The following is a 15,205-nucleotide window of genomic DNA, read 5'->3' as shown; positions in this document are numbered from 1 at the left end:
TGAACCTCTAAGGGCAATGACACCCTGAACGGTTTTCTTTGCAAAAAAAAAAAAACACGTGAGAATGAGGGCAGAATTCACAAAACTGTAGTCAGCCTGAAATTTGAGTTAAAGTGGAGTAAACTTTCTGTTTATGACAGAAAATAATCTAAATCACAAACAGTAATTTAACACCATAGAATATGGGAATGCTGTATTTTTACAGGATGGATTTTGGATACGTTAGTTCCCCTGCACCTTACCCTTCAGTGACATCACTAGACATATCCTGTCTCCTCCTGTGATGTCTTCGGGTATATCTTGCCTTTCTGATGTCATCATGGGTTGTGGGGTCGGATACATACATAATAGCTCGGGGGGAACAATGCAGTTCCTGAAGGTGTGAGATTGGGGCAGGGAAATGGATCTCTCATGCTGTGCTAAATTGCATGCCTTCAGTCCATAAGGGTAAGGTCACACCTGGAGATTCGGGGAGATTTAGTTGCTTGGCGACTAATTGCCTCTTCTTTGGGGCGACTAATCTCCCCGAATGGCTTCCCCTCGTCTTCCCCGCCTGCTATAATGAAAAAAACGCCCGGCTGCATGGCTGGGCGACTAAATCTCCCCGAATCTCCAGGTGTGACCGTACCCTAATGAGCAACAATGAGCTTGTGAGTTGGCTACAAGCTGAGCAGCTAAATGAGAACCTCAAGAAAAACACTATGATAAAATTTGACCAGGTTGCTGGTTTTGGTCACAGGAATGTGTCTTGCGTCTGCTACTGACATGAGCGATGAGAAATATGTTTTCTTTCTAATAGATGGTGCCTCCTGGCCAGGAAGTGTGGACAATTAGCAGTAAATGTGTATTATAAGCAGTGTTGTTCATACTGAGCTTCTAAGGTCAGGTGTATTTTCAGTTCAGTGGGTATATTTTGTGAATATTGATGTGCAGCCTTTCCTGGTAACAGTTTGTGCTTGGTTGCCACGTGAAATTGTGATTCCCACTAGCAATGTGCGACCTACACAAAATATTTGCAGGCAGGTCTGGGTTGAGCTCTTCTGCTTTTCCCACCACAACTTAGCACTGCCAGCTTCCGGTGCCTAAATTTAAACACTCGCGGCCGCCCTTTTGTGATGTCACTGCGGGCGGTCTATAAATAGAGCGGGAACTGTGGGCCAGGCCGTAGGCGGTTTGGGAGGGTCCGGGTGCGGGTTGAGAAATTCCCTCGACCCCCACTAATTCGCACCACTGTTCCGCTTAAAGGGATTGTTCATCTTCCAAATACTTTTTCCAGTTGGTTTCAGATCGTTCACCAGAAATAAAGAATTTTTTATTTATTTTTAAATCTTTTAAGTTTAATTTTCCCATCTGGTGTTTCAGTGTGGCAGTTCAATAATTCAAGTGCTGCTTCTGAACTGTTACAGTTTATTATATTAGTTGATACATTTCTCATCAGCATCTGTGGAATATAAGCAACTATTGTATCAATTATAACAGCTGCCTTTAAAGAGGTGGTTCGCCTTTTAGGTAGCTTTTAGTATGTTATAGAATAGATAATTCAAAGCTACTTTTCAATTGATTTTCATTTTATTTTTTTATTTGCCTTTTTCTTTTGAATCTTTGTAGCTTTCAAATGGGCGTGCCTGACCCCTTCTAAATATCAATGCTCTGTAAGATTACAAATGTATTGTTATTGCTACTTTTTATTACTCGTCTTTCTATTCAGGCCTCTCCTATTCATATTCCAGTCTCTTATTCAAATCAATGCATGGTTGTTAGGCTAATTTGGACCCTAGCTACCAGATTGCTAACAATGCAAATTGAAGAGCTGCTGAATAAAAAACGAAATAATTAAAAAACCTTAAATAATAAAAAATGAGAACTAATTTCAAATTGTCTCAGAATATCAAAAAACCCCCTTTAATGAGAAAACCCCCTTTAATGAAACTCTCGAATTTTGTTCAGCAGGGACAGAGATAAGAATTGTATCAACTGATGTATCAATTAAAGGTGGCCATAGACTCAAAGATCCGCTCGTTTGGTGACATCGCCAAATGAACGGATCTTTCCCGGCTATGCCACTAACTGCATGGCTATATCGGGGGTAACACGAACGTTCGGCCGTATGGCCGAACGATTGAATTACGATGCGCCAAGGGGCTCCGACGGGTCGGTCGGGTAAAAATCCAACCCGTGGCCAGATATCGATCGGGAAGACCCGTCGGAAGCCCCCATACACGGGCAGATAAGCTGTCAAATCGGTCCAAACGACCGATATCGGCAGCTTTATCTGCCCGTGTATGGCCACCTTAAGAGCTGCTTCAGAAAGGCATAAGAAGATGAAAATGGAATGTTTTAAACTTATATATATATTAAAAAAAGTCACAAATAGAAAATAGAAGGTAATTGAAAAAAGTCTTTATTTTTGGTGAATTAACTGAAACCAACTGAACTGAAAAACGTGTTGGACAGAATAAAGTGTTAAAAAGAATATTTATTCTCTGTCATTGACACCTGCAGTCCACATTTGTTTGGTGTGCCACGTTTCTATAGAATCTTAATATTCACGTGTAAGTAACATACTGGTAAGCGAAACAAAGCCAGTATGAAACATTTGGAGAATTTTGTGCTGACTCGAGTGAGTTTTATCCGGTGTTTCTGTTATGTGGTTAGTCATCTGTAGAATCAAAGTTCTGCCTTGAGACTGCAATACTTGCATCTTTGTAAGTGTGAGAATTTACTTAAAAGCAAAACCTATGAACTGTGTTCAAAGTATCAACAAAAATCATGTCAAACAATCCCTCTAAATAGGTTAGTGATCAGCTAAAATGTGGTGTTAACTTAAAGGACAAAGCCCTGTATGAACATCTTTGCTTTTCAAAGCAAAGTAACAGTGTTAACCATTGTTTTCAAGCAAAGTAAACACCTTAGTGCATCATAAATCATAATAACTTTAATGTTTTTTGATGCCGTACAACATAAAACAGTATGGCAGCTTGGATGAAATAGGTTGGAAGTAAGAGGTGAACTTGAGCTGTACACACATAAATCTGCTTGTTTGCCTACTTGACTGAATGAGCAGATCATTACCTAACTCAGCTAGACATGTGGCGGAGAAGCAAGGGTTGCTTAGCAGCCAATCACAGTTTTATTAATTGAGTGGGCATTTACCATAATGTCACCCCACAATCTTATTGATGTTCCCCAGAATCCCAGTGTCTGAGTGCAAAGATTTTTAATAACCCAAAATACAATCAGTGCATCAATTTACGTCCAAAGTTTGCAACCAAATTTTGTTGGGTTGTTTCGGCAGTGTTGTTTTCTGATTATTCATACCGTTCTTTAATTGCTACTCTGAGTTGGGTCAAAGTCCCACATGTTGTGCACTCTAGTACAGAGCTATATTTTGCACCCATGTTTCAGTTTTAACCTTGTACACTGTGACCGCTCCTATAATACATATCACACTAAAATGGCCACATTTTATAACTACAAAAGCACAGTTGAAATCACCTGTGTATGGGATTTTTCAGAAAATGCCTCCTGGATTTGTGCTTTGCACCATTATAAAGTTTGATAAATGAGTTGTGGTTTATTTCCGTCTCCGCACGTGGGATGCATAGACCCAAATCTTCTAAAATCCTTTTATTTAAAAAGGACAAAACCTCTTCATACCAATTATTCTAGATATGCTTAAATTGCTCTTCTGAATACTTTGGGGATTTACCTAAATTATTTACAACTTTTTTGAAATGTTTAATGGCTTAAGTAGCTTTCTGGCTGCTAAGGCTCAGCAGCTGTCCTGGAAGGCTGATGTGAAGGTGGATATTTGCAAATCTACTGCTCTTCTTCCCAAGAGTTTTTAGCACAACGGAAGGGATGGTTTCCTTTTGGTACATTATATCTAACTGTGTAAGTGACCCTTTCATTTTGGATCATGTTTGTCCTGTCAGACATGGAGTTAATACTTGCACTCACTATGGGAGAAATGTTTGGATAAAAACAGCAGTAATGGACAATGAAAGTCCATTAAACCTTTTGAAACTGTGCTGCCCCCCCCACCCACACACACAGACGTCGTCTTACTCCCACACCTCTTGAACCAATTCCCCAGAGGCTGCCTTTTCCACTGTACCAGATCCAGAAATGCAAAGCATCTTGCAGAGGTATTGCCCACCTTGTCTAGCTGTGAAACATCTGGAGACCAGGCTTCCTGGCAGCCATCTGGGTAATTGAGATAATGGGCATCCTAGTCTGGTGCCCCTTTGAACTGGGAAGGTTGTAGTTAAGTACAGGCCCTGATTTATTATTGTTGCAGGATTATTGGTTTTGTTTTTTTTTATCCTGTTGAGAGATATACTATTCTATATTGGTTAATTGCCAGAAGACAGGCTGTACCCTTTGGAATTAACTCTTGGGTAGGATGGAGGTGAGGCAGTTTCTTGTGTAACACATTTAAGGGGTTATGGTTTAAGAGATTGCATGTAAGAAAGCAACTTTTACAGTTACTTAAATTTAATTTATAGATTTGTAGGGGAAGGGTCACATTAATGTCCTTTATAAATGTATAAGCAAGACAATTAGGAAAATTGTGTGGCATAGGGTGGGCTTATGCTCGCCAATCCTCCATGGTATCTGACCAGTTGGGTCCCAGTACAAAAGAATGGAAAATGCAGAACTGTGTCTGGCCACCTTCGTTCAGACAAATAATTGTAACCGGAGGTAGTAAGGAGTAGCTGTGGATGCTCTTTACTTTATTGTATGCTGTTCTGCATCTGCCAACATGGGGCATCAGCAGATACAATTTTCACTTACGACAGATCATTTGTGATCCAACAGGATTGCAGGATGTATTCTTATGGATGATGTGATCCTTTCGTTATTTTATATGGTTCAGAGTTAAGCACCTGAGGAAGGACCACTGGGCCCGAAACATGTTGTGCAAATTTTTTATAAATAAATCACTGAATCAGCAATTGGTTCTCCAGAGTCCTATTTAAGAATTAGGATTGCAGGATGGCCTGCCTAAACTGTTCCCCAAACGTGCATCCATGCCTAGACTATGATCAAAATCAGCTAACAATTTTGGATGTGTATGGCCAATTTTAGTGTAATATAATATAATCGTGATGATGTATCCCAAGGGTTAGTTAAAGTTTAACTTTCCAGCCTTCCTCAAGTCAAAGTCAACCTGTCTTGTCCTAGTTTAATATAATGACATTTTGAACATTGAAATAGCCTTGTATTTGTTGATTTCACAGACAAAGGCACGTCAGCATCAATTAGTCTCTATAGGCGTTATTTACTAAAAGGTGCAAAGTTTGCTACAGATCTAGTCACCTACAGCAGGTAGTCACCAATCAGCAGCTTTTACTCTTGAATAATGTGTTTATTACACTGTGGTGAGTGCTGATGTCTTATTATGTGTTGCCAAATTCACATAACTGTGAAGATCCATGCAGTGCAATGTCCAGCAAGCATGCCTTCCACATGTCTTTCTCTTCCACACACCTACATATTTGCCCTAAATCTCTGCTATGTGTCTCGTTTTAGAGGCTGAGTTATATTTGTGTTACTGAAGTTTATTTGAAATTGTAATCTCCTCTGTACATGGATTTCAGTAGTGATTTTGTTGCAGCTTATCATGTCCATTAGAAATATAAACAAATCTTATCTGGCTTTCCGTGACACTAAACCACTTTAATATTTTCTTCTAGGAGTCCAGCAGCAAATCCCTGGTTACTCTGCGTGTGGATACAATGGGGTTTTATCTTTACTGGACCTGTCCAAATATGGTGAGTATGGAAAATAAACAACAGAGTGGGAACAGCGAAAGGATGTCATGGAGCAAAGAGTTTGCAAAGAAAAAGCCATGGGCGGAAAATGTATTGGTCTATTGGGTGAACCAGTTCTTGCTACCGTTTTGTACCTGCATTCACAAAAAAAGTTCGGTTTTGCACACTGTTGAACAGTTACTTTATCAGAATGGTGGTGGAGATTGAGCAATTACTAAATTATGCGTAAGCATGTAGACATCTGCTGTATGCCCAGACGTTGGTTCTTAAACACAGCTTCACACACACACCAACTGAGGCCATCACTCCAAGCAACTTTCAGGGGTATTCCCCTTTTTAATATTAAAAAGTCAATATGATCAGACAAAGTGCATACTGTGCAAATAGTGCTGCGCATATAGTGTTTTCAGGGCTGCTGATTCCCATCCTTTAGGTGCAATTTTATACACAGTTTCACGATTAAAAGGGAAAATATATTATGCTGGCCATGCATGCCCAAGTTTGGTTGAGGTGTTTGTTCAGTTTCAGCTATAGAGGCTAACATGGGGAGGCACATTTATTACAAATTGAATTTCGAATTTCATTTTTTTTAAACTCCATTTAATTCAATTTCTAAAACTCTGACTAATATTTTCGACCCGAAATCAAATTCAATTAGAATTCGACTAAACTTGATTCGAGTTTTTTCTCCAAAAAAAAACTTGAATGTCAGCATGGCGACCAACAGCATAAAACGGGTCACTGGACTTCTCCCATTGACTTATACATGAACTCGGCAGGTTTTAGGTGGCAAATAATCGAGTATGATAAATCTTGAAAATCAAATTCAAATTAAAACTCAAATCGAGTTTTGATAATTCACAATTTGAGAGTTTTGACCGTAATTTTTTTTTCGAAAATTCGTATTATCAATTCGACCCTTAATAAATCTGCCCCTTGATGTTCCCCTATCCCATACTATATATATATATTGGTACAGGTTTAATACGGTTAAAGATGGATTTTAAAATGTGTTATTTATTATGAAATGTGACTTTAAGGCTAGGGCCACACGGGGCCAAAATCAGCTAGCTGAAATGCATTGGCTGATTTCAGCCCTACCATGGGTAGTAGCTTCTTTTTCTTCTGCATTTGTAAGCTTTGAATCGGCTGGGCACAAACAGACTTGGTGGATTTTAGAAAAGAACATCTAGTGTCTGCGTTTTGAGCAGAAATCCACTGAAGTCTGTTCTCGCCAAGCCAATTCAATGCGGAAAAGAGAGATTACTGCCTGTGTTAGGGCTGAAATCAACCAATATATTTTAGCTATCTGATTTTGGCCACCATGTGGCCCTAGCTTATGGCTATGGGCACACAGGCTGAAGGCTCCAACTGTTCTAAGCCTGTGTATTTTAGCAGGTTGAGAGAAGCAGATCTGCTCCTTACCCATGCTTATCTGCTCCCTGCTCTGAATCTGATCAGCTTGCGTACGCACACACACAGCAGAGCCCAAATACTGGAAAGGAGGCATCTCCGGGCTGACCTCAGCTTCAGCTCCGCTGCATGTGTCTGCACACAGGCTGATCTCAGATTCAAATTAATGGAGTGGGGGCAAGGAGCAGATCTGCTTCTCTCAGCCTGCAAAAATACGAAGGCTGACATCAGCTGGAGCCTTCAGCCTGTGAGCCTAAATGCCAAATGAATGTTTCTTGCCATTAACTTAATCAGCATCTGTCTGTTACTGTGCAAGCATGTTGAATTTTGGCCCAAAGCTTTGCTCAAAGTGCCATGTCTTACTCTAGCCTATGTCTGCAACTAAACAGTAGTTTCTGTGTTTAATTGATTTTCCTTCTAGTTGTCAGATATGGGGGTGGTTCATGAAATTCCATTTGGAATCTCTTGGAACAGGGTATGTTAATTGACTTATTTGCACATCTTCAAAAATAGATCTGTTTTGATCTATTTTTGTTGTATTGTTGTATTTTCTAAAATCTGGTGAGTTGGTATTGTACCAAAAGGGACATCAGGGGAGCTTAACATCCAATCCACATAAAACACAGTAGAATATTTATGGCAACTAGGGTTGCCACCTTTTCTAGCAATACCGGCCTTCCTATATATATATATATATATATATATATATATATATATATATATTTTTTTTTCACAATTAATTACATTGGGTTCAACCATAATTTTTACCGGCCAGGCCGGTAAAATACCGGCCAAGTGACAACCCTAATGGCAACCATGTGGCCTGCATGAGAGGGGGCTTAAGTGGGGAAATCCAGAAAATGCAGAAAATGCCATAGGCTACCACAGAGCTGGAAACAAAGGTCTTCGGCAGTTCTGACAGATTTCCAGTATCCTAGGAAGCCCAGACCGGAGTAAATATATACGGTGTAAGTGAAAGTGACTTGTTGTGGTTGAAAGTGGTTATTAGTTGTAAAGTGGAACAGAAAAGTTGATGGTAGGAGTGAAAGTATAATAGGTAGTACAACAGAAATGTTTGTGGTTGGAGTGAAAGTTACTGTGAAATGAATAAGGGAAGTTAAACAGAAATGTTTGGAGAGAAAAAGTGGAATACAATGGAATGTTAATCGGTATACCAGGTTACCAATGCAGACCTGACAGAATTTTACAACCTGCCTGATTTCTGACCAGGTATTGATTGTGCAGCCATCAGGAGGCCTCCACACACAAGCCAGTAAGCTACCAACTCTGTCTGGAGGGCTATGTAATGTATGGGAGGAAGTGAAATAACATTGCTTGTATACAGCGCTGTATGTATAGGTCCTCAAGTGCCTACATGGTAAAAACAGCTCTGCTGGTTTAGGGGGAAGTGAGAGGTGAGGCGGAATGAAGAACATAACTATCAAGTGGTACTAAAATATGAGTGTTGATGGAAAAGACATGATTAAAGGGGAACTATCTCGAAAATAAAAAATTAATATTAGCTTCAGCATACTGAAATAAAACTCTAAATACAACCAATTAAAAATTCTGCACCGTTTTGAAATAACCAAGTTTATCTTTACTATCCCTCTCTCTGCATCTGTTTCTCCTGATTATGTCTTCTTTCAGGAGTTGGGTGTCAGATGAATGATCTAATATATCTGATAGGGGGTTCCTTTTGCCTAGAAGATGTATTGGAGCTCTCTCTATTAAAATCCCCAGAAATCCTGTCTCTCTACATGCAGAATTTGTGCAAAAGGCAGTTATATTGTTTGATTTTGTTTGTACTGGAATCTGCTCTAATAATATTAGGAAATAAACAGTACAGAATTTTTTATTGTTTGCATTTAGAAAGTTTTTTTTATTTCAGAATGAGGAAGCTTGTATTAATTTTTCATTTTTGCAATAGTTCCCCTTTAAGTAATATAACAGAAATGTTATTAGCCTTTCTAGCACCAGCATATTCTACAGCAGTATACAGTGCCATATAGGGGAGTTGCCACAACTTATACACACACACATATACTAGGGTCACTAGAGCCAGTAACATGTATGCTTCTGTTTTTGAGAAAACTGGAGGTTGTTTTCAGAAATCAACATAGACTTAGGACCACTGCCAAAATGGGGGCAAATGAGTAATGAGACATGGACAAGAAGGGAAGTGTTTTTGTCAAAATTATTAGAGAGGATGGAGTATAAATATGTAGTGTGTGTGAGGATGAAACAAAATTGTATGCTCAGATGTATGAACTAAACTGGGAGTGGTTAGCACTGGTGCCTTTCAGCTCTAGGCTCCTGATTTTGATTTAGCCAGGACTCTTATCTGCATGGAGATTTTATGTTATTCCCATGTCCTCGTGGCTTTCCTCCTGGGGGATTCAGATTTCCTTCCTTGTTGCAAAAACATAGAGGACGTTTTTGATTGTTGAGTGTTTGTGAGCACCAAACTTTCATAACCTGCCAAATTTTGTAAAATGAACATGGTAATTAGGGGGTGTGGCCACAAAATAGGCATGGTCAAAAAATTGCCACGCTGCGTGCAGCTACTTTTTTGTGCCTCTTTTTATTTCCAAAATGTTGGGAGTTATGCTATTCTTTTTGGTGCAGCTGCTCTGCAGCGACTGACGGTACATGTATCAGCATATCAGCATGCACTCTTTGCACTTCTGCATATTAACTGCCACCTCTGAACCTAGCCCAAAGTCCCCATGTCAATAGGTTCAACTTTCCTGTCCATTGTGGTGAGATGCAGTATTTCAGAACCACTTGTTCTTTATCAAGGCAGGTTTTACAATGGAAGTGGAGAAGGGGACAGCAAAAATAGAGAGAAGCCTCTGTAAAGCATTGAATACTAAGTTAAAGATAATAATAATAATGAGTTGGGGGAAATGAACATAAATTTTAAGGAAGAGCAGGAGCGATGTTTAAGACAGGAATAGAACAGACATTTATGGGGTCATTGACTGAAACAATAAAGTCAACATTAGATACCAAAGGGGAAAGAAAAGTATGATTTGTGTGAGAACTGAAAAGAAAAAGAAAATAGATATATATGTCTTGTGTGGAACATAACAATAACGGAGAACTGAAATAAAATGTATGTAGTGGGGGTGAAGCAGAAATTAGAGGAAATAACTGAAATGAATGGAAGATAAACATAAATGGGTGGATGGGGACAGCGTAAATAAATGGAGAAAGGATGAGATACAGATGAGGGCAGAGAAAGATCTGCATTTACACCGTCACTGCTTTGGCCTGCTCATTCTTTCTCTTATCTTGTAACTGTTCCAAAAATTCTTGGTTATCTTGTTCTTGCAGCTGTGATCACACCCTATCCTTTTCTGTGTCAGAAACGGTTCTCCCTACATTCACACAAAATGTGTTCCTTCTTTTACAGGCTCTCCAAATAAGCTTTGTTAGCACAGTGACTTTCAGTTGCTCTACTGTGTATTGTAAGGCTAGTGACACACTGGGCTGCTTCTTGGCCTACATATAAGTACAGGCCGGAAAAACCCCTCTGTTTGCATCCGCTTGTGCGTCTCTGCAATAACAAGCAAGGCACCGGCTTGGATGTGGATTTCAATGTCAAACTCTGTACTTGTGCGTTTCTTTGCACACCGGAATCCACTCCTATTTCAGCATTGTGGATGATGTATTGCCTGTCAGTGCAGAGACACCCATGTGTTGGGGGCATAGGGGCATTGATTAGACTGGTCAGACTAAAGCTGGCCATAGACGCAACGATCCGATCATACGAATCGTGGATTCGTACAATTTTCGGACCGTGTGTGGAGAGTCCCGACATTTTTCGTCAGGCGGAGATCGGTCGTTTGGTCGATCGGACAGGTTAGAAAATTTCTGTCGGCTGACGATAATATCTCTGTGTGTATTGCCGATCATATGATTTTCAGTGGGAGACTGTCACTAGCTTTGTCAGACATAAATATTGTACGATTGCTGTCAGGGGCAGAACATCGGCTGATCTGTTCTTTTACTACTTTATTTGGCCGGAATGGTAAGACTTTGATCTGAATGGTTAGTGGCAGGTCGGGAGATGGGAAAGTCCGATTGTACGTTGATTCGTACAATCGGAACTTTGCGTCTATGGCCATCTTAAGTACATGAGGCTGTTTCTCTGCTTGCATTTCTATGCAGCTAATGCAAGCAGATCCACTCCCTCCTGTAAGTGCACTGATGCATGGTGTTGGCCTCTGTGCTCACGGAGCAGATTTTGGTGCAAAAATACATACTTTTGCATTTACATGTTAAATTTCACTCCATGGGGTATATTTATCGAAGAATGAATTCTGAGACCACCACAGTCCGCTAGAGTGAAAGTCTGCCACTCTCCATTAATTTCTATGGGATTTTTGAAAGTATTTATCAATGGGTGAAAGTTCACTCTTTGACAAATACACCTTTAAAAATGCCATAGAAATGGATTGAAAGAGGCAGTATTTCACTCTAGTGGACTGGGCGATCTTTAACTTCACTCTTTGATAAATATACCCCCATGTGTCTAGACATGCCAAATATATGACTTTATCAAGGAGCCAATCAACTTGGATCCCCTTTTTCTCCACCTGCATTTTTATGCAGGTGGAAAAACAGACTTGTGTGCCATTAGCTGTAGGTTCATTGCCGGTGCAAATGGTGCCAGTGCTTGAGAAAAACACTAGCATGTACAGTATTGACTTGCTGCTAAATGTGGTGCCTGAGTCTAGGGTCTAGTGTCTATGGATCTGAAGCTAGGTTAAAGAACTGGTGTGTATGACTTTATAGCTTGGTAAAAAGACCTGTATATCTAGACATTATCCACTTTATGCACATTATGCAAAAATAAACGCAAGATGGTGGGAGTAGACCCACGTTTCTGCAGATATGAGGAACTCCCTAAAACTGTACACACGCTATATATAGATGACCTATTATGCATTTGGCAGGGAGATGACGTGAGTTTTGCGGCCTTTGTTTAGGAGTCAAATCAGAATAAATTAAATCTAAGATCTACAAGTGACTATAGGGAAGAAACAATTGAATTTGTGGATGTAAAATTGTCAGCAGTAGGTAAAGAAATACAAACAACCATCCCTGTAGTGGGAATATCCTACTACATGCGTCCTCCTGTCACATAAAAATTTGATTGGTGGAATACCCGTTGGGCAGTTCCTGAGACTTCGGAGGAACTGCTCCACTGATAAAGCCTTTCAGGAGCAGGCAGGCAGATGATATGAATGAGATATTTCTGGATCGAGGATCTGGAAATAAAACTGTGAATAGGGCCTATCAGATGGCCAAAAAAACGGATAGGAACCAATTATTAGATGTAAGTAAATCAGGTAAAAAACAGGAAGTGGCATTAGAGAGGGTTCCGTTTGTAACCAGATATAGTAAGCAGCGTTATGCAATTAAGAGATACTTACCCGTTCTATATGCAGATGATGACTTTCATAAAATATCAAAGTCGGGTCTAAATAGTGTCCCTAGACAATCCCACACATAGAAGGATTTATTGTCACCAAGTATGTTCAAAGAAAAAAGGAAAGAGGATGGAATAGGCAATATGAGCTCATTGGGGGCTAAAGGGAGTTATAAATGCGGCAGCTGTAAGTGCATAACTTGTCAGCACATAAAATATCTAAGGAATTTAGGTCAACTGTAACCAGCTATACAATAAGGGATTACATAAATTGTAATATGTCTACAGTGATCTATTTGGTAACATGCCTGAAGTGCCAAAAGCAATACGTGGGATGTACAAGTAGAACGTTAAAGGAACGGGTAGGGGAACATCTTTAAAAAAATTAAGAATCCACAAGCTGTTGAAAATAGTAATATAACGAGACATTTTGCACAGTGTAATGGAAGTAACATATCTTATTGTTCTGTACAAGGGATTGAAAGAGTGAGATTAGGAGTTAGAGGGGAAAATACTCCTTTTGTGGTACTAACTGTTTTAAATGTCTTAATCAGGATGTAAATGCACTTTAGAAATTTTGACAAATTTTGCTATTGAAGTATACTAAATGTGGGCATACTAAAAAGTAAAAAGATCTTAATTAAATATATGTGTATAAATGGTTGCTTTGACATCAGAATGTGATGTGGCAATGTGTGATTGGTTTTAAAGTACTAAGGGAGGGATCTTTTTGGTTTCAAATATTGGGGTTAAATTGAACATTGTGAATGCCTATGAATAAGTAGCAGTGGGTATGAAACACGTAAGGCGGAACATCGATTGGTCTGTATGCCTACTCTTTTAATTCTATGTTATATAATGACTTTTTAACTTTATTGTAGAGTTTTTGGGATATAATTTTCGTATATGCCATTAGCTGTTGGTTCATCGCCGGTGCTTATGGTGCCAGTGCTTGAGAAAAACACTAGTATGTATTGACTTGCTGCTAAATGTGGTGCCTGAGTCTAGCATCTAGTGTCTATGGACCTGAAGCTAGGTTAAAGAACTGGTGTGTATGACTTTATTGCTTGATAAAAGACCTGTATAGCTAGACATTATGCACTTTGGCAAAAATAATATAAATGCAAGTAAGACACTAACTGGCAGTGTGTTGGGAGTTTCCTTAACTGAGAAGGATTTCTGGGTAGTGTCATTCTGTGGCCACTAAAGCAAATAAAGTACTATCTTGCACATAAAAGGGCAATAACTCAAGGGATGAAAACATAATTATGCCTCTTTATAGGTCCCTGGTAAGGCCTCACCTGGAATATACAGTGCAGTTTTGGATGCCAGTCCTTAAGAGGGATATAAATGAGCTGGAGAAAGTGCAGAGACGTGCAATTAAACTGGTTAGAGGGATGTAAGACTTAAATTATAAGGGTAGACTGTCAAGGTGGGGATTGTTTTCTCTTTACAAGTATATTAGAGGACATTATAGATAAATAGCAGGGGACCTTTTTACCCATAAAGAGGAATACCCTTCAGACTAGAATAAAAGAACTTTCATTTGAAGCAACGTAGATGGTTCTTTACAGTGAGGTTGTGGAATGGACTGCCGGGTGATGTTGTGATGGCTGATTCAGTTAATGCCTTTAAGAGTGGCTTGGATAATTTCTTGAAAAGACATAATATCAAAGGCTATTGTAATACTAAACTCTATAGTTAGTATAGATATGGGCATATATAATTTATGTGAAGGTATAGAGGGGGTGTGTATGGATGCTTGGTTTCATTTGGAGGGGTTGAACTTGATGGGCTTTGTCTTTTTTCAATATGATTTACAAATGGGCCAAGTTCATAAGGAGGGGCACATGTTTAGTTTTGAATGCCAGGTTATATAGTTCAAAATTAGTTGGTGGGACTGTTTAAGTAAAGTTGACCACATTTTCCCACAACAGTTGTTATACAGATGGTCGCATTTAGAAGTGGACTGAATTCTTGTATGCAGCTCCTTACACATACAGAGGCAAAGTTTCATATTTTTCCTATGGTCAAAGTCTTAAAATTCTTAAATCCATGGAGATATGTATCTGCACATTCACTTAAACATGGAATTTACACAGTCAGACATCTGTGTATAGTCGCTGATTGTTTGTTTGTTGTGTGCAGAGATGCACATTACCAGCGGTATGATCAATGAACCTTTATGATGGAACAGTCATGGTATATATATATATATATATATATATATATATATATATATATATATATATATATATATATATATATATATATATATATATATATATATATATATATATATATATATATATATATATATATATATATATCTATATATATCTTTATATTTATATATATACAGTATATATATTTGATTTCATTAGCACAAGTGCTGATATAGTTGATTACATTGATATTTAGTAATATGTAGCATCTGTAATAATAGGACTAAATAAATAAGGGTGACTAAATGCAATATGTAGTGGTTGTAATAATAGGACTAAATACATAAGGGTGGCTAAACATTGTGTCTATAAGTGTTTAAGTAGTTTACCTTTGACTGCAGAGATGCACA

General features: G+C 38.9%; 1 protein-coding gene across 2 annotated transcripts in view; it reads left to right on the top strand.

The window, feature by feature from the left end:
• The window catches only part of plcb3.L (phospholipase C beta 3 L homeolog), a 110,994-nt gene that overhangs the window by 35,699 nt on the left and 60,090 nt on the right, over positions 1-15,205 (top strand). For both annotated transcript variants that reach the window (XM_041589175.1, NM_001087700.2), the window contains exon 2: positions 5,700-5,777. In XM_041589175.1, coding sequence (XP_041445109.1) covers positions 5,700-5,777 — 78 coding nt within the window. The remainder of the gene's footprint in view (positions 1-5,699; positions 5,778-15,205) is intronic.

The sequence above is a fragment of the Xenopus laevis genome, chromosome 4L, assembly GCF_017654675.1.
Source record: "Xenopus laevis strain J_2021 chromosome 4L, Xenopus_laevis_v10.1, whole genome shotgun sequence".
Taxonomy (NCBI): domain Eukaryota; kingdom Metazoa; phylum Chordata; class Amphibia; order Anura; family Pipidae; genus Xenopus; species Xenopus laevis.
Note: the sequence above shows the minus strand (reverse complement) of the source record. Positions and strands in the feature narration are given on the sequence as shown.